We start from the raw sequence: 20534 nt of genomic DNA, 5'->3' as shown, positions 1-20534 counted from the left end.
TTTTTTACTATAAATATAAACTCACTCTAAGTGTAAGTTCACCAATTTAGGAAAAGCTGCTAAATTGTTAACAATTTAGGAAATGTCGCAAAAAAAAAAAAAAAAAAAAAAGTTTTACTTTTAATTCCTCTAACCGGAAGTTGTTATTTTTTTCTAGCCTTGACGTTAATATTCAAATACAGCCTAGTTGTAGAAGCCTAAACGGGAATTGATATCGCCAGAGTCCAGGAGCGAGCAGCCGTGTCGCCGGTTACCGTTGCTATCATCCTGCGGGATGATTTAAACGAGACGTGATGTGAAAAAGAAGCAGATCGGTCCAACCGACTTTCCAACCAAACAGACTTGACTGACTTCAGACTGAATAAAAAAGAAATGCTTCTCAATCTGCCAGTAAGTACAACGTCCTACACTACAAGGTTGTTTATTATTTGAGGCAATATTATTGTTTTTGTTATTTTTTTATTCTGAGCATGCTTGATTGATTGCCTGATGTGCGTGCACGACCCGCCCGGTAAATGTCTAAGTTCCCCCTGACCGTGTTATTGGGCTAAGGGGCACAAGCCGCTCAATAAGTAGTTGCAGAAATTGTGTAATAATTTGCGGCACATGCTTCCTGTCTTCCCTTACAATCCTCTCATGTGATCTCTATGCTAATTCACCAGTTTGCTCTGTCAGTCTGTCTAATGGTTAATCCCTTAACTCCCCCCATCAAACACTTCTGGAAACTGTTCAATTATTAAGGTAAAAATATGAACATGCTGATAAAGACAAAAATGAAAGGATCTGCTTTAGTTTACACAGATATTGACATCCATCTCTACCTAATTACTGCAGTTTTCCATTCATGAGAATAATTAAAACCCTCAGCAATTGCAGGAATATATATATATATATGTATATATATAAAACTCTGTGTAGGTTTTAAATATATCCAGTCATTCGTCTTGATTTTCATGCATTGAACTCTGTAAGTAATCGTGCCCACTGGAGCAGGATTGGGATCAGTGATCTAAAGGAATAATCCACTTTTGCAATTAACCTTTCACCGGTCCAAGATCAGTAGACAAGGTCACCACTTGGGTGCTGCTCCAGCTCCACAGAGCGGCGTATTTGAAAGCCTCAAACTGAGTTTAGAGTGAAGTCTGTGTGATGCACTTGCAGACACCCCAGCTCCCTCTAACTTAACTGTTATAATGACAAATCTGTTTAACACTTTAATACAAATCTTGGTCTGTAATGTTTTACAACATGAAAAGTATTATTTGGTTTTATTTCACTTAATAGTTGAGGATGAAAACTGAATAATGATCATTTCACTTTCTAACGTGGACAGCAGAGCGTCCTTTTCTTCAGCGTACGATTCTGTCTTTACAGTTGGATTTCTATAACTGTTTACAGAAATAGGGAATAGTAACCAAACTTCTGCTTACATGGCTTTAGATGAATGAGGGACAAGGTGTTGGCTTCACTCCCTCTGTCCTTCAAGCATTCCTGTGACTGTGACCTTTGGAGTGTGTCATGCAGCATTCAAGGGGGAGGGTAGAGTGAAGATCCAGCATAGACACACAGTGTGTATTTTTTTTTTGAAATAGGAGGCTGTTATTTTTCATTTTTCAAAGAACTGATTTTGGATCAAGAAATCAAGACTTGCAGATCGCATAAAAATGCTTATGGTAGAATAATCTTATTAAATAATAATACAATGTTATTGAGACACATTTTTTTCAAATAGCCAAATCTGTATTTTTTTTATAGCTAAAGAAAACTTTTTTTTTCAGCCAGCTGAGCAGCTGTGTGCAGCAACAGGTTAGGGAGGGGCAGCATTTTGGGAATGAAGTTTTGTTGTGTACAAAATATCTATAAATTATGGCCTAAAAGGATTTATATAAAAGATTCCGCTGTTGGCTTAAACTTCTGGGATGAAACTAAAAACAATTTGCTTTCTTTTGCAGATATCCTGATCCCCACAGAGTTCCACCTGCAGCTAGAACAAGCCAGTGATTGGCCACAAGGAGCGAGTAATATATAGGCTTCAAGCGCCTGTTCACAAGACAGGTAAGCTGTCCTCACTTTATCTTTTACGTTAATGAAAATATGTGATCACTAAAGTTTGATAAAGTAAGGATTATAGATATTTGGCTGACTCACCGCTCTTAAATCCTGCAACGGACCTTCAGCTGACATTGTTGACGTCTGTTTTAAAAAAGAGTCTTTCTGACTAAAGATGGAGGATAAATTAACTAACAACATGTGGAAGGATTTAGCTTTAAATTTTGAATCAAAATAGACCTGAAGCAACATGCTTGACGAATAATTATTTCCTCCAAGCACTTCCACTCATTAAAGCAAAAGCACCATCATTGTCCACAATGCTGGCCAGAAAAATAAGCCAAAGAATGATCAAGAAGTGGCTTTTGAGAGGGAAGACTGTCCTCTGTTAAGGAGGCATAAATGGTTTGAGAAAGTGCAGATTTAAAAAAGAAAAAATCCCCTTAAAATATAACTTGTTTGTTTACAAGTTGGGGATCATTATAAGTAATTATAGTCTAATGTATAGAAAAATCACATCTGCCGAACAGCGCAGGAACTTCTAACCCAAAGTAAATTAAGGAAAACAGGCTACAGGCTTATAGATCTATCGGCGCTGAACTACTGAGGTGTCAGTCTGCTCTTCAAACCATGTTTTAGTTGTAAAGGATCAAATAAAAAGGCAACTTTAAGATATATTTCAGTAAAAACTTGCATAATGTCTATTTAAATTTATAAAGGTGTTAGGTATTAGCATTTTATCACTAACTGTTTCTAAAAATTCATCAAGATGTTAACTACAAAAAGATATAATAAAAAAATGATATGATAACTTTTAGGAAATGGAAATGCTTGTCTTCTTTTTGCACACATGAAGCAGCAGCGACTGAACTGAGTTCTCTATTTGGATGACTAAACTTGCTTATTTTAGAAGCTTGTATGGGGGAATCAAATAGCTTTTGGTTGTAATGACTCCTCACAACAGTTGGTGAGGGTCAGACATGAGCAAAGAGCTTTACTTTTTTGACTTTGCTCTTTGCATGCCAAAACATGCAGCGGTAGGGCCTGCGTTTTAATCTGATGGACAGATTTGGCCCTCTCTCCGTCCTACCATCAAACATTAATTGACTTAAAATACAGTTATGTGACTCCAGGAAATAAAACCAGCCTACAGGAGGTTGCTTGGGTTATATTAAGGATCATTATCTGTCGTATCATATCATAGTTGACAGATCAAACCCAGAATAAACTGAAATAAGATTTATGCCCACAATTAACTTATTAAAGTGTATGAATGAGATGGTTCAAAGATTTTTTAAAAAGGGAAGTTGGAAGGGACATTTTAATATATGCAAATGATATTGAAGTAGAAATGTCAGATTAACAAAGTTGGTTTTTGCAACTCATCCTTTGATAATGCAAACTAAAGTAAACACCAGGTATTAACTGCGTGTCATGCTTCTAAGGAAGAGGATTAGATCCACTGGGGAAAAAAAGTTAACTGATTTTGACATTTTTTTAAAGTTCTGACTTTAATCTCAGAATTCTGACTTTAATCTCAGAATTCTGACTTTAATCTCACAATTCTGACTTTAATCTCAAAGTTCTGACTTTAATCTCAGTATTCTGACTTTAATCTCAAAATTCTGACTTTAATCTCAAAATTCTGACTTTAATCTCACAATTCTGACTTAAATCTCACAATTCTGACTTTAATCTTAGAATTCTGACTTTAATCTCAGAATTCTGACTTTTTTCTCGCAGTTCTCACTTTAATCTCAGAATTCCGACTTTAATCTAAAAGTTCTGACTTTAATCTCAAAGTTCTCACTTAAATTTCACAATTCTGACTTAAATCTTAGAATTCTGACTTTTTTCTCACAGTTCTCACTTTAATCTCACAATTCTGACTTTAATCTCACAATTCTGACTTTGATCTCAGAATTTTGACTTTGATCTCAGTATTCTGACTTTAATCACAGTGTTCTGACTTTAATCTCAGTGTTCTGCCTTTAATCTCACAATTCTGACTTTAATCTCACAATTCTGACTTTTTTCTCACAGTTCTTACTTTAATCTTACAATTCTTACTTTAATCTTACAATTCTGACTTTAATCTCACAATACTGACTTTGATCTCAGAATTCTGACTTTAATCTCAGTGTTCTGACTTTAATCTCAGTGTTCTGCCTTTAATCTCACAATTCTGACTTTAATCTCTTAAAGTCAGAATTGTGAGAAAAAAAGTCAGAATTCAGTCTTTTTTCTTATGTTATACTGAAATACAATTTGAAATTCAGTTATTTATTTATTTTTATTTCTTCCGTATGCTTCCTTACAAGAACATCGAACATAAAAATGATTTAGAAACAGCTACTGGATCTAATGTGTTCAGCCACAGCAGATTCATCCTCATCACTGCAGCTTTTAGTGAAATCCGAATTGGCCCGGCCCATGTGAACACGCAGCCGACACAAGCTAAGCTAGCAGAGGCTACCAGTCCGTCCACCCGGTGCCATGAACGCGCTCAGCAGGCAGACTTAACCTCCAAGCACCGCAGTGGTCGCGGCTGTACGGTAGGACGCAGACATGTCTGTGGGCAGAGTGACAAAAATAACCCGCGGTGGGAGAGAAGGAAACCGGACAGTCAGGATTAACGCTAGCTGCTAGCCAGCTTAGTTAGCTAAGGTTAGCTACAGCTGTCACCTTAATGTTGATACTAGCTAATGCTAACAACACAACTCAAGTGATTGCAGGGGTTTATATTGACCAAACGCATGTTTATAAAGTTGATAAGACACTATTTTTGCTATTTTTAAATTGACACACGGGTTTAATTATGCCCCTCTTTAAATCTCCCATAAACCACGCAGCTTTAACGGCCTGTGTGTCACTTTTTTATGGTAACCTCTTGTTTTCTGCCAGTGTTGCACGTGGGAGGAAAATTGGTCTGTTGATAATTTAAAGCACGATGTCTGCTGGGGTTGGGTAAAGGATTCACTCTGCTTTACAACTCTGTTCAAAGAGGGTAAACTTTAATCTGGCTGGGTTTGCTGTGACCCCCCCCCCCCCTTGTCAAACAGTCCTCATATCCAGAGAGGGCAAACTCCAAAAAACCTGTGCCAGCCCCTATAGGGTTGAAATAAAAGCTTAGAGGTGAATCTGTCTTCATCAGGCAGGTCATGTTGTTTATAGTTTGACTTTTAAGACTGACTCATATTTCCTAGTAGCACTGTGGGTGGGTTTTTCCTTTTTTTTTAAATCCTTAAACCCAGTTTGTATGGCTGAAATGATCAGCTTTGATTACCTTCACTAACAGATCACGACTGTGGAATAAATGGGAAGCAGATTAGTCAAAACAGTTTATAGGGACTATGTTTATGTTTGTGTAAAGGAATGCAGAAACGTTGGGGTCACCTTAAATAAATGCATAGAGTGATGCGAGTCATATCTGGCTCGTCAGTAGATGCCGGTTCAGACTAGACACCTTTGGTAAGCTGTTGGGATTTGGACAGTTTAAACATGATAACTGAGTGTACAAAACTCAGATAAAACTCAGTGCAAGTCAAGACTGGCTTCCATAAGGCCTCAGACAGAAAGTATAGAGTTTTCTATTCTATGAAACCTTTTATTGCTATTTTAGTGTGTATATATATATATATATATATATATATATATATATATATATATATATATATGTATATATATATATGTATATGTGTTGATTTAGTTTTCTAACCTTTATTTTCAGAAACAAATGTAGGTTCCCATCCAGGTTTTATAATGCTAGATTCAGAGAGATCATTTAAAAGGGAGTATCTCTGAAAAAAATGTTGAACACTGAGTGAATTTTGTTTAATATTGTTGTAAGTAAAGAACACTTTTTGTAAATTGAAACAAAAATGCAATCCATAATTAGAATGCTTTGTTTTTTTTGTAAAGGTTTTAAGGTAGCCCAGCTTTTTTACAGTTTCTTTTGTTTTTCAAGCTTTATTTTTTTCAACATTCTTTTTTACAGTTTTGTATATATTTTTTTCAGCTTTTATTTTTTCTAATTGTATATTTTTGAGTTTGATTAATGTGAATGTTAATATTGGGGACTTGGACGAATCTATCGACAATCACTGATAGACTCAACCCTTTGACTATCTTTTTATAAGAACAATTTTTGTTTTTTTTGTTTTCTTGGATCTATGGGTTAAGACACAGTTCACAATAAAAAAACAACCTAATGCTGTTTTTAATGTTACACACAAACCCCTTCTAGTTTGCATTTTTCCCCAGTGCCACTATGCCGCAGTGATTTATCTAGTTAAATTTGAGACGGAAAGAAAGAACTTATCCAAAACAGAAACTAGCTGGGTTTTTTTTTTTTTCTAACAGCCAAACCAAAACCAAGGAGAAGCATTTTTTTTAAGTGTATTTACAGGCTGCTCCGTATGTTACAGATTTGGTTTCAACACAAGAAATACAAGATTAAACAGCAAAAAAGGAAATATTCTTTCCCCCAGTGAAGCTGTGCGCTTTCCATAGAAAAAAAATATCGACCCCAGTTTTTAGTCTGCTCGATTTTACGCATTCAGATTAATGAATAACGATCAAAAAATTATAATGCATTCTAACATAGAACAACTGACCCCTAGAAGGGAAGAGAATGTGATCTTTAAAATGAGATTTGAGAGCGATGCAATTTGTAGAACTCAATCAAAAACAATAAAAAAAAAAAAAAAATTTACATTTAAAAATATTAATCTGTAAAAAAAAAAAACAAATTGGGGTAAAAAAAAATATGTAAACAAATGTGTAAAACTTGAATTTTTTTTCAAATTTCAATTTACAAAATGCGTTTTGTTAAATTTCCATTTCCAAGCCTCGTCTTTTCTTGCAGCCAGTGTGCACCCAGGAGAAGCATAAAGTCACGTTCAAGTCTCGGCTTAGCGGAGGCTATTTAGTCTGCTCCCATCCCATCCTCCTCATGCATTGATCTATTAGGTGGGAACAACAGCATAATGTCCTCAGTGATGATTTGAAACCCAGAGACGGGGAAAAGGCATAATTGTTCATGTTAATGTTCGCCCCGCAAGTCAGATTTATTAGTCCATTTGAGTGAGAGTTTTAAACTATACAGTTAGGGCCAGAAATATTTGGACAGTGACACAAGTCTTGTTATTTTAGCTGTTTACAAAAACATGTTCAGAAATACAATTATAAATATAATATGGGCTGAAAGTGCACACTCCCAGCTGCAATATGAGAGTTTCCACATCCAAATCGGAGACAGGGTTTAGGAATCATAGCTCTGTAATGCATAGCCTCCTCTTTTTCAAGGGACCAAAAGTAATTGGACAATGGACTCTAAGGGCTGCAATTAACTCAGAAGGCGTCTCCCTCGTTAACCTGTAATCAATTAAGTAGTTAAAAGGTCTGGGGTTGATTCCAGGTGTGTGGTTTTGCATTTGGAAGCTGTTGCTGTGACCAGACAACATGCGGTCAAAGGAACTCTCAATTGAGGTGAAGCAGAACATCCTGAGGCTGAAAAAAAAGAACAAATCCATCAGAGAGATAGCAGACATGCTTGGAGTAGCAAAATCAACAGTCGGGTACATTCTGAGAAAAAAGGAATTCACTGGTGAGCTTGGGAACTCAAAAAGGCCTGGGCGTCCACGGAAGACAACGGCGGTGGATGATCGCCGCATACTCTCTTTGGTGAAGAAGAACCCGTTCACAACATCAACCGAAGTCCAGAACACCCTCAGGGAAGTAGGTGTATCCGTCTCTAAGTCAACAGTAAAGAGAAGACTCCATGAAAGTAATTACAAATGGTTCACATCTAGATGCAAACCATTCATCAATTCCAAAAATAGACAGGCCAGAGTTAAATTTGCCGAAAAACACCTCAAGAAGCCAGCCCAGTTCTGGAAAAGTATTTTATGGACAGATGAGACAAAGATCAACCTGTACCAGAATGATGGGAAGAAAAAAGTTTGGAGAAGAAAGGGAACGGCACATGATCCAAGGCACACCACATCCTCTGTAAAACATGGTGGAGGCAACGTGATGGCACGGGCATGCATGGCTTTCAATGGCACTGGGTCACTTGTGTTTATTGATGACATAACAGCAGACAAGAGTAGCCGGATGAATTCTGAAGTGTACCGGGATATACTTTCAGCCCAGATTCAACCAAATGCTGCAAAGTTGATCGGACGGCGCTTCACAGTACAGATGGACAATGACCCCAAGCATACAGCCAAAGCTACCCAGGAGTTCATGAGTGCAAAAAAGTGGAACATTCTGCAATGGCCAAGTCAATCACCAGATCTTAACCCAATTGAGCATGCATTTCACTTGCTCAAAGCCAGACTTCAGACGGAAAGACCCACAAACAAGCAAGACCTGAAGACTGCGGCTGTAAAGGCCTGGCAAAGCATTAAGAAGGAGGAAACCCAGCGTTTGGTGATGTCCATGGGTTCCAGACTTAAGGCAGTGATTGCCTCCAAAGGATTCGCAACAAAATATTGAAAAAAAAATATTTTGTTTGGGTTATGTTCATTTGTCCAATTACTTTTGAGCTCCTAAAATGTGGAGTGTTTGTAAAGAAATGTGTACAATTCCTACATTTTCTATCAGATATTTTTGTTCAACCCTTTAAATTAAACGTTACAATCTGCACTTGAATTCTGTTGTAAAGGTTTCATTTCAAATCCAATGCGGTGGCATGCAGAGCCCAACTCGCGAAAATTTTGTTACTGTCCAAATATTTCTGGCCCTGACTGTATATCTGTAAACTAACTCACTTTGTTGGCTTTTAATGGAAACAAATGTTTATTATGGCTGATTTTTATATGGTAAAGAATAATGTTGTGCTATCTTTGCACTAACATTAGTTCACTCACAGCAGAGGAGCAGTGGGAAATGGATTCCTATTATATGAGTAAAGGGTGGATCGTAGAGATCGGACTGCTTTTAGGCTTATTGCCTCGTTTGCAGTAGATGTACGTCTTGGGACCAGGTTGACCTCTGAACAAGTTGCATTTCTGTCAAACTCTATTTTTTATGGCTTTAATAAATAAAATGGTAGAATCTATTGGAGCGTTTGAATATATATATATATATATATATATATATATATATATATATATATATAGATATAGATATATATATATATATATATAGATTTGTGCTAATTAGTTGCCTATTTTCTTGATTGAAGATATGCATACAGCCACGGTGGCGGGTTACTGCAGCACCCTTACTGCATTAACAGAACATAAGTCATATCTCTGGATCTGAAGGAGGAGTGGCCACTGTTTATGAGCACAGTGACCTTCATTCTGTCACCTTGGCAGTTTTAATGACTAGAAACACAAGCCATAGACTTCACACAGCGGCCATCGTCCGGAGGCTGTAGAGTTTTGTATTTAAGTGTTAAATCTTACATTCTGATGTCTGGATTAAACGTATCAAAGCATCAGTAGTGTTGGAAATGAACCGGTTAGTTTAGCAATGTGAAGGCCTTTTGGGAACATCCACATTCAGCGGTTTAAAAATCAAGGTGCTCTTCACTGTCAGGACGCTCTTCACTGCTTGTTTTGCTCTTTCCCAAATGGACCGGCACGTTTTCTACCAAACTGAGACCGATTTGTCACCGCAGTTAATGTCGAGAGGGTTTTAGTTTTACTGTAAAACTGTGCTTACAGTCAACTCTAGCCCTGTGTCTGACATCAGTGTAAACTGTACAGCTGGCTGAGATAAAGGCTCAACAGCATAAACCTGAGGATGATTGTAAAATAATTCACCTCTATAGTTAGTGCTGAAATCAAAGCTTCGCTTCCTCAGCCAGGAGAGTGTAGATGATTTTTTAATGGTTTGTTATAACTCACTATATTATGACATTGACCACATTTCTTGTGGTTGACACTCAGTTGGTTGATTTATCAATTAGTCAATATTTCTCATGTTGGAACATAACTCTCTAAAATTAAATAAAATATAAAGTTGATAAATGGCTTCAGTTTTAATTCCTGTTGATGTAAAACATCTAATGGAGAATTTAGACACATTAGTTCATGGCCCAGAGGATTTAACGGTGTGATAACCTATTGCATAAGAATAGACTAATAATTGATTTTTAGCCATTATGAAAACATTTGGGGAAAATCTGGATTTTATTTTCTACCAATGTCCTCCTTGGGCTTCCATAGGTCGAATGTAAATCGTTTTTTGCATGTCTACTCATAACCAATAAACTAGCTCACTATGTAACACCACTAGCAGCAAATATTTAGGTATATTGTTGTTTTTTGTTGTAAATCGGGATTGTTTTACAAGCATGTTTAAATTAAGATGACCTCCTAGAGGGAATTATTTGATTTTTTAAAAGTATTATATGTTGTTTTATTTGCTTTATATCATTAAACCGAAGTGAGAAAAAAATTGATTAGGGTTGGTGGTGGCTTAGTGGTTAGAGCGTAGAGCTTGGAAACCAGAGGTTCTGAGTTCAAGCTCCACTCCCACAGACTGCTAGTCTGGGACTCTGAGCAAGACCCTTGGCAGCATTTTGGTTCACAGGAGGAAACTCAGTTCTTCTCCAGACTGTGAATGTGATGGATCCTCCCTGGATTCACGCCCACGGCCAGGAGCAGCAAACTTCCTAGCAAACATGATGCTGAATCTGCTGCGACTGCAAACCATCTTTTTCTTTTTTTAATTCTATTTCTTTTTGGGGTGGGCGCTAAACAGCAGCTAGGTTAATACTGCGATCAAAAACATCTTTTTATGCAGCCTGGGCGCCACCAGGTGCTTTAACTGATGCTTCTATGCAGCCGTGCATTTTGCATAAGTTAGGCTGTTGTTGGACCTAAGTTCTGGACTCATTATGAATACGTTATATATGCCCAAAATTGAAAAAAATACATAGAAAGTTCAGCGTATGCCAGCGTTTTAGGAGATTCTGGGACACCAGGCATACGCTAAATCGGCAGGGTGTGACAAGGACCTCAGATAATTAGATAATATCTACTTGAAATAATACAATGCAATTGTTTTTTCTTATTTTAAATGTAAATTGTCTTGTTCTGTTATCAAATTGTCTCACTTACCTCCTCAATTCAAGAAATAATTTATAAATAAAAATATTGTTTTAAGAAAAAAATGACTAATTTAGATTTTTTTCCAGTGTAAATAGCTAAAAGTTTTCAGATCAAAGTGAAACTGCCCAGTTTACGGCTTTACCTTTCTATGTTTTGGTTTAAAGGGCAAACCCATAATGTTCTACACCCATATTTACGTTGACCTTTCTTTGTTTATGTTTTCGTCTGTCAGGCATCATGTCTTCCCGAGAACGTCGCTCTGATGTCTACATAAAGGCGGAACCTAGCAGCCCAGATGGAGGCGGGGGAGGTCGGACCAGCCCCGGCGGGGCCTCCTCGGACTCCTCTCAGAGTGGAGGCGGGGGAACCCGAGGTGATGGGGCCAAGCGTTACTCACCGCCCCTCTACACGCCGGCCCTTCGCTGCCATTTCAAAGACGAGGGGGGCGATGGGGCGGAGGAGGGCTCCACCGGAAACGGAGCGGGCCGATGCAAGTACGCCCTGAGCACACTGCCCAAGAGGCTGTGTCTGGTGTGTGGGGATGTGGCCTCGGGTTATCATTACGGCGTGGCGTCATGCGAGGCCTGCAAAGCCTTCTTTAAGAGAACCATTCAAGGTGTGTGTGTTTTGGTGGAACGGATGTGTTGGCATAACATAAAGAGCATATAATTTGTTTATGTGCCCTTTATGCATGTTTGTTGTGCCTTTATGAGGGACGGTATCAGTGAAATCAAGAGAGTTTTTCCAAAAAAAAGTTTTTATACAGCTTGATAGATAACCAAAACTGAGCTGAATAAATCTTTATGAAAAAAATTTCGTAAGAAGCCTTTACTTTCTTGTATAATCCATGATGTTTATTCTGTTTTGATTTCTCTGACATCTTGTTGACTTTAAGCTGCTGTTCTCTGTCATTAAGGTAATATTGAATACAGCTGCCCCGCATCAAATGAGTGTGAGATCACCAAAAGGCGAAGAAAAGCCTGCCAGGCATGCCGCTTCACTAAGTGCCTCAAAGTAGGCATGCTGAAAGAGGGTAAGTGTTTGACCCATCTTTCGCAATTATTTTTCTGCTTTTCCATCTTCCATCATTTGCTCTTTACCGATTGGTCGGCTTAGCTCGAAGTCGGTGTAAGCATTTTGTTGTGATTTAGGAGTACGTCTCGACAGAGTCAGAGGTGGGAGGCAGAAGTACAAGAGGCGCCCGGAGGTGGAGAACGCAACGTATCAGAGCGCCCCTCTGTCTCTGACTAAGGAGAGCGAAAAAGGTGATCTTTATCTTATATCTGTTTATGTCTTTAGGCATTGATTTATTTGAGCTGTATATGTTGTGCAAGAACCCAGCTGAGACGATATTAATAAGCTCCTCTTGACATGAGCCTGTCCTCTGATGATGTCTAATAATGAATATATAACCCCTGCATATTAAACTAGCCAATATCTAATGAGATTATTAAAAGTAACCGATTCAAGAGGATCTGAAATTTAATCAGATGATGAATTTTTTTCAGAATTAACTTATTTTTATTGAGGCTTAAATTCTTTCTGAAATCTTTACAACTTAAATTGACTGTGAAGTATGGGAGTGACATTGTAAGGCTGTTAAGAAAGTGCAGTCAAGTTGCAAAAAACAATCAGTGCCTTTTCCACTCTGTTGAAGTTTAAAGCAGATCCATGTGGAAATTGATTGAAAATACAATTGGACTCAAAGGGCGCCCTCTACTGCCTGCAGAGACTCACTATAGGACCCGGACCAGCTTTGGATTAGCAGTTTGATTAACCTTTTTGTTGTTTTTATTTTACAGGTTCTTCCAACATCATTGTGTCTCATCTTTTAGTGGCAGAGCCTGAAAAGTTGTTTGCGATGCCAGACCCTCTGCAGCCTGACACGGCCCAGCGTACGCTTACCACCCTTTGTGACCTCGCTGATCGGGAGCTGGTTGTGATCATCGGCTGGGCCAAACACATTCCTGGTAAGAGACGGATGACAGGTTTACATAAAGTGTTTAGGATAAAAATGGGTCCTGACAAAGTGGGAAGATTTTTCTTTTTCATATTCGGCTCAATCAGAATGGAGTTGTATTCTGAATAAGAGGGATGGTTAATATGATTAACATCCATATAAACACTTATTCTGCTCATGTCATTCTGATTGTGTGTGTTTGGACAAAATTTGAAGGAAATTTTTCTGTATTTTTGTTTTAACGTAGATTATTCTATCATTAGTCTAAAAGATTGCTGATATGTGGTGCTGATTTCTTTTTTCTTTTCTTTTTTTTTGAGGTGATTACAGTAGCAAAATACAGTACAAAATATTACAAAATATTCGCCTCTAACCCTCAGAACCTACTGTAAGAGAATTCTGGGTGCTCTGAATAGAACCAATGCGCTTGTTTTGATTCTTTCAGCACTAGAGATGTTCCGAAAGGAGAATTAACTCTCTGCCCATCAGTGGGCTGCCACTGTTCAGCACCCGAGGTGCAGTGGGGGGGTTAAGGGTCTTGCTCAAGAACCCTGAGTGGCAACCTGTGGGGCTTGAACTCGAAATCCCAGGATTCAAAGCTCTATGCACCAACCGCTAGGCCACCACCTACCATGATATCCGATAAAGATCTGTTGAATGATTGAACCATTTATCTGGTCGTGTGAGTGAAGGCTTTAACCTTGAAAGAAAAAAAAAGGTAACAAATTAACACAGCTGTTAATGTATTTTTGATTATTTATTAACAAGAAGCAAAAAGAAATAAATAGCAATTCCATGTATCTGATCCAGGTATCGGATAGGTGCATGTCTATCCTGCACAGAATAAAGAAGTGGATTAAAAGGCCTTTAGAGAATCATTCCTTACAGTATAATAAATGCATTGTTATCATTCCCCTACAGTATACCAATAAATGCATTGTTATCATTCTACAGTATACTAATAAATGCATTGTTAAAAGTATGTTGATCATTATGCTGAGCAATGGAAATTTGATGCTAAAGGCCATTAAAAGCCAAATGTCAAGGTAACTGTATGTGCAGAGCTAATGGTAGGACTGCTAATGCGATCAGGACATGTAGAGCCTATAAAACGCCTAAAGGCTGCTGCATTCATTAAAGGAGGTATTTATGATGTGATGGTAGAGCTGCAAGAATTATCAGGCTGCTCTTGAGATCCATCACCTTTGAGCAGGAACAATAGCATCTCTACTGCAGCGCTTACCCCGTCATATCTCCTCATCCTTTGTAGGGATTTGATGTTTTTTTTTTTTTTTTTTTTCTGCCCACCTTTTCCATCGACTGATGCTTAGTTTAGTTAACTCTTGTTGAGATCACTTATAAACAAATGACTAAACTGATCTCTACAAAGATGTCATTGCTTACTAATTCTAGCTGAATCAGCTGAGTTTACGTTCTGAAATGTAAACTCAACATGGAAAAGGTTGTATGATGTATTTTGAACCATTAGGATTTTCCTTGGACATCCATGATAAACATAAACTTTATATTGTTTCTTTCTATTTTGTTCTTCCTGTTGATAAGCACTAACAAGCCCATAATTCATAGTTTCATAGCTGGATGAGCTGCAGAAATCCCCAGCTCAGGTGGGATAAGTAGGCGTGCCACAAATTTAGCTTTCATTAAAAAAGGACAAGATGAAAGCCAAAAAATGTCAGTTAAAGTGTCCAAAAGTCATATAAGGCACAAAGCAAATATGTTTAAAAGAGATTGAAGAAGAATTTTTGTCAAGAGAAATTTAAACTTTTCCACTGCTGGTCAGTTGATGGATGGAGCCATACAGGATTACAAAACCTTTTAGAGATGGCAAAAGTTTAGACTGCAGTTTCATCTGCTGTCAGGAAAGTAACCAACAACATGCAGTCAGGACTACAGGGGAGGAGTTTAGTTAAAGCAGAAGGGCCTAATCAACACGCAGAACTTTCTGCTGTGTATAGAGGTTGTTTCTTTGCTCCCCAATGTGGTACATTCAGAATACTAACAGTGGTGCTAAGTATCCGTTAGGCATGCAGAATGTATTGGCTGACGTTCTTTTTTTATGTATTGGAATCAGTCCAATAAGCAGAACGCGGCCAATATGATTAGGATTTCCATCTCGTCGCCGTTTGTGTTCATTCTAACTTTTCTGGATCTCTGTTTGTCTCGTTTCCTGCAGGCTTCCTGTCTCTGTCTCTAGCAGACCAGATGTCTGTGCTGCAGTCGGTGTGGCTGGAGGTGCTAGTGCTGGGCGTAGCTTACCGCTCCATTGGCTGCGAGGACGAGGTGGTTTTCGCTGAGGATTTCGTCCTGGATGAGGAAATGTCGCGTGTTGCTGGATTGACCGAGCTAAACGCCGCTATTAGCCAACTTGCGCGGCGTTTCCGTGCACTAAATGTGGACCGGGAGGAGTTTGTCATGCTAAAAGCCATCGCTCTAACAAACTCAGGTACTTCCAGCTCTACCTCTCCCCTCCTAATTAAAGATAAATGGATTAGACTGATAAGCTATGTGTCATTAAATTAGTTTCACTCACTTAGAATAGCAGCTTCTAGCTTAACGGTGTTCTTCACCAGTTTAACTACATTAGTTTGATTATTTTCATAGATTGGCTCAATATTCAACATGTGCAATAAACTACAAAAGGGTAATAGATATTTTATCAAGACAAAATAGATTCAATTAGATGAAAAATAATTCATCTCTTATCAGGGTTGGAATAAACAGCCTCTCAGGAATGATAATTTTTATATTTTGAGGCTAAGGAGTGTAGCAGGAGAGGATAAGCAGTTTGTATTCAGTTAGTGCTGATCCATGCAGGATGTTTCTCTTCTAATTCAGCATAAATCTCACAAAGATTACTTAAAATCAAATCAGTTTCATCCATTAAGAGCTAAAAGTATCTAATCAATCCATTGTTGATAAAACCTTCATCTACTTCATTAATTGGATAATCGTTAATTGAAGACTGTAAAACATGCTGATTGTAAAATGACTAACCCAGTCAGGTGAAATATATGTCCAATGGCTGTTTGTGTTTTTTTTTTTAATCGTGGTCATGCGTCAGTGCCCCCTCCTTCGTAAAAGGTTTCTACGCTGGAAACCCCTCCGCAGATAGATTAGTATTTCAAAATGGAACATGGATTGGCTAATCTTTTGTTGGCCCCACCACAGACAGAGTTTATGGATTTTCTTTCTTAGGAGGAGGGGGAGACCATATGTGCGAGAATGCCAGCCATCAATTAAGTCATTTTGTTAGAATCTGGACAGTTAATTGTTTAGGAAAATCGTCTTTCATACCTTTGAGACAAAACTGTGTATAATACAGCTATTTGCCTTTAAATTATATATGACTCTCCAAATAACAGTGGTCTAAAATCCATACAAAACTATCTCCAAATAACTATATTTTGCTATATGATATTTAGTAGTTCACTGAAAAAGTAGCCAATAGCTTAATTGATTAGAAAAACAGTTTTCAGTTGCAGCCCTGCAGCAATAATCTGTCTGTCTTGTGTTATCAGACACAATATTAGGTTTTGAGAACATCTGCTGTATTCAGAGATGCACCAAGAGGAGACGGGTCACTGGATTTGGTGAATTTTTCTGTCAAATAACGTGACTGGAGACAAGCAAAATACACATATGAATACAAGTATTTTTCTATAAATATTAGCTGTTCTAATAGATATAATCATTCTTTAAAACGGCAATATGTTTGTAATGTAGTTACAAATGAACAGATTGTTAAAAATGTACTTTGTCGCGAACTCCCAAAAATACATCCTGCCAGGAGCCGACAGATGCGCTCGAAGCGATACAGAAATGTTTTGGACAAATGAAATGCAGAGACGTATATGTCGTCAACCAGAGGTGGTAGGCTGAAGCACAACAAACTTCTGTCCACTCAGCATACCCTGTCAGGCCAGCATACTCATAGTAATACACATTACATAGTGTCTTCTCTCTCTGCTGTCCTTACAGCCAATCATGCTGTTTTATTTCCCAATTTAGTCAGGTTTTTGTCGTCGTTTTTTGCATAAAACGACAAAACAGGTCCACCACACAAATTAGTTTAAAAAAATTTAAGCATTGCATGTCCATTAGATGAGGACCTTATTAAAGAATGATCATCATTTTTTGACAGAATTGAGTATTTATAGGGAGAGGATTCTACAACTCAGTGACAGGATATGAGATTTATTTGTTTTTAGTTTGACATGAACAATATGTGGATTGATTTTATTTATTTTTACTGTACATGAAGAACTACTGAAATTATTTTCAGATTGCACTTAAATAGATTCATTAATTCCGCAGGGGAAACTGAATAACTTTAGGGTTAGGACACTTAGTGATTACAACCTAATGAGTCTACTGGCACAATCTGCAGCCATTGTATGGGACTGATGGCTGCTAATAAAGATCATGCATGCGTGATTGTTATTAGCGTATTACTACGGGTATGATGACCTGAAACGGTATGCTCAGCTGACAGAACACCGGCTTTAGTAACGCCCACCTTTTTATAGCTTGAGCACAAATGTATTGCATACCAAAAAATGCCATTGGCCTTTAAAATAATAATATAAATCCCACATGCTTGTGATTTATCTAAATTGAAGTCTAAGACTTTCTAGTTTCTGGAAATATGTGTACAGGGTAAAACCCTTTTTAAACAATAAAATTCAATTTTTATGTTATATCTTTTGTATAATTCATATTTGACTTCTCCCACCTACTACACTTGTTCTTCATGTTGTGGCCATTTAAACAACTGTGTAAAATTTCAAAGCTGTAGTCATAAACATTGTGAAACTATGAACCTTTTTGTATGTAAAAGGTCCATTTGTTACGATTGGAGCAAATGTTGCAAACTAGATTATTTGAATTTTATGACTGACTTGAGCTTATATACCAATATTTCCAGTTTTGAAGCCTCTCACTCCTTACGCAGGTAAATAAACCCTATATTTTCAGTCTGCCCCTACACTTCCCATATATCATCACAAATATCTTATTTTCTAACGAAATATGTCAATCAAGGATCATTTGGTTCCTATATTTTTGAGCACCAGCTGAACAAAACTCTATGACGCATGCGCATGGGGAGGGCCTTTTTTTAAGGTAAAGGAATTTTCCATACTATTGTGGATAGTCAAAATGGAAGTTACACTCAATGTATGGAGTGAATAGGTAGGTGAATACGTCCAAGCAACGTAGATGATCTAAAATAGCGGACAAGTAGCATTACGGAGATGAATTATATGTTTTCATTCTTATGTTTTTACTTTTTTTATGGCAAAAAAAACAACTTTTGGTGGATTATTTCGATTTTTATTTTTTTGGGGTAAACTACTGGATATTACTTTTCTGTGGAGTGTTACGGACAAAATGAGCCCAATTTTTTTCACCGTAAGGTATTTTTTCTAATCGCAAGAACAGAAAAACAAGGTAGGATCTTATTATGAGTTCTGAGTTGATGACGATTTATTAGTTATTTGTTTTTGTAGTATATGGTTTCGCTCATATTTGAGTTTATGGTCATTTTCCTTAAGAAGTATAATACGCTGGGTTTCACTTTGATATGAGCATGATATTTGATGCGGAAAATAATGTAATGTAAAAACATACAAATATACTGCGGTGGAAGTTAAGAGGTTAGCTGGAATACCCTCTTTTTTTTTTTTTTTTTTAAACAATAACATTTTTTACCTCTGTGGATGGGAAGATGGTTGCGCAATTCTTCCGATGGGATTTGAGAAAAGTTTGATTCATCAATTAACTGCGTGAGAATTTGATACGGAGGCAGGTACCCAATCAGCTCAGAGAATTGCACTGAATATCTCTCCTTTTTGCGAACACTTTCTACGTGAGGATTTCCAGATTGATACCGTGTAGAATTCAGAATTAAACATTTAAATCTAGCTTGATACAGGAAACCTTCATTTACCCTGCAGGTGTGCTCTGCCAACACTAGCTGAATGAATGAACAGTTGTTTTTCCAGCACATAGCTACATTCAGGGCTATTTATACTTTGGAGAGGGGGAAAAAAACTCAAGGACAATGTGACCAAATTAGCAGCTGTGGGAGGAGTTGTAGGAGAGTCTGCAGCTTGAGTCGTTGCTCAGATTTAAAGGGAATATGTTCAAATCGGCGAGAAGGAATATTCTAAAAGTTTGTTCCATTTTCAATCAACAACAACAAAGAAAAAAATCTATTTTTATTTGGAGACAGCTTGCTAAGCAGGGAGGGAAGCAAATTAAGCTAAATGTGCTACAGTGATTCTAACCATGTGCTCCTGCTGTTGTGTCAGACTCTGTTTACATCGAGGACATGGAGGCTGTGCAGAAGCTCCGGGACCTCCTCCACCAGGGCTTGTTGGAGCTCGAGTGTCAGCGGCGCCCGGAAGACCCCCAGCGGGCAGGACGCCTCCTCCTCACGTTGCCTCTCCTCCGACAGACCGCCGGCCGGGCTCTGACCACCTTCTACAGCATCAAGACCCGTGGTGGCGTTCCCATGCACAAACTATTCCTGGAGATGCTGGAGGCCATGATGGACTCCCCTTAGAGGATGGAGCGAAAGACATCAAGATAGGAAAGAAAAAAGAACAGAGCTTGTCTACAAGAGGGGACTAGCCATTTATGGGGGAAAAAAGGAACGTTTTAATTAGAAGTAATAATGAGGGATTAATGCTTCTTATTTTAAGCTGTGTAAAGGAGGAGAGTATTTGAAAAGCAAAAAATGTACTTCTTCACCTTTTTTGGAGGGATTTTGCTTTTTTTACACCATGAGGTACCTGCCAAGATCCACGAGCTATTGCATAATATTTAACCACTTCATGGAACGCTTTGAAAAGACAAATACTTTACCACTTAACCTTTAGGTACACAACAACAGCAGACTGCAGTTTGTGTAGCGTTGGAACTTTTTTTTAACATAATGCTACATCTGCACATAAAAGCCATAATAAGACATCTGGCATCAAACTTGAGGGTCCTTTGAGGCAGGGTGAGGCAACCGGAGTTGTAGGCAGACCATAGGAGTAACTTGCAATACGTTAAAAGCAATACTGTTCAAAATCCAGATTAAAACCAACAAGATTTTCACTAGTATTTGTGCGTCATCGGCTGTGCTCCAAACTCTGCACCCCAAGTGCTTATTATTTTTTAATTGGATCATCTCGTATTCTAGGAATACGGGAAAGACTGCAGCTCTTTATACAAGTTGAATATGAGGGTTATTTAACTTGAAGCCACGGAGAAGTTCTGGATTTACAGCTAAAAGTCGTCCTGCGGCACTGATGGCACGCGATGGGGAATATGAGATCAGGGAAGAACGCAACTTTTTTTTTAACATTATAGCTTTGGCGGTGGGATCAGCCTCATTTGTTTGTTTTTGTAACACCCCAACACCCTCCACTACAACCACACTTTGA

The 20534-nt window shown here is 38.0% G+C and overlaps 1 protein-coding gene across 3 annotated transcripts; it reads left to right on the top strand.

The window, feature by feature from the left end:
• The first annotated feature begins 179 nt into the window (after positions 1-179).
• On the top strand, positions 180-19985 carry esrra (estrogen-related receptor alpha). Of its 3 annotated transcripts, XM_038292226.1 has the most exons (8): positions 180-390; positions 1953-2055; positions 11353-11736; positions 12037-12153; positions 12272-12385; positions 12923-13090; positions 15275-15544; positions 19413-19985. In XM_038292226.1, the coding sequence occupies exons 3-8, from the start codon at positions 11358-11360 to the stop codon at positions 19664-19666; spliced, it is 1302 nt and encodes a 433-aa protein (XP_038148154.1). In that variant the 5' UTR covers positions 180-390; positions 1953-2055; positions 11353-11357; the 3' UTR covers positions 19667-19985. The 3 variants fall into 3 exon arrangements, with proteins under 3 accessions (XP_038148154.1, XP_038148156.1, XP_038148155.1); XM_038292228.1 differs by lacking the exons at positions 180-390; positions 1953-2055 and adding an exon at positions 4326-4716; XM_038292227.1 differs by lacking the exons at positions 180-390; positions 1953-2055 and adding an exon at positions 4327-4604.
• Positions 19986-20534: the final 549 nt, after the last annotated feature.

Source organism: Cyprinodon tularosa, unplaced genomic scaffold (genome assembly GCF_016077235.1).
Source record: "Cyprinodon tularosa strain WSP-4 unplaced genomic scaffold, ASM1607723v1 ctg31, whole genome shotgun sequence".
NCBI classification, from domain to species: Eukaryota; Metazoa; Chordata; class Actinopteri; order Cyprinodontiformes; family Cyprinodontidae; genus Cyprinodon; species Cyprinodon tularosa.
This window is presented reverse-complemented; position numbering and strand designations above follow the sequence as displayed.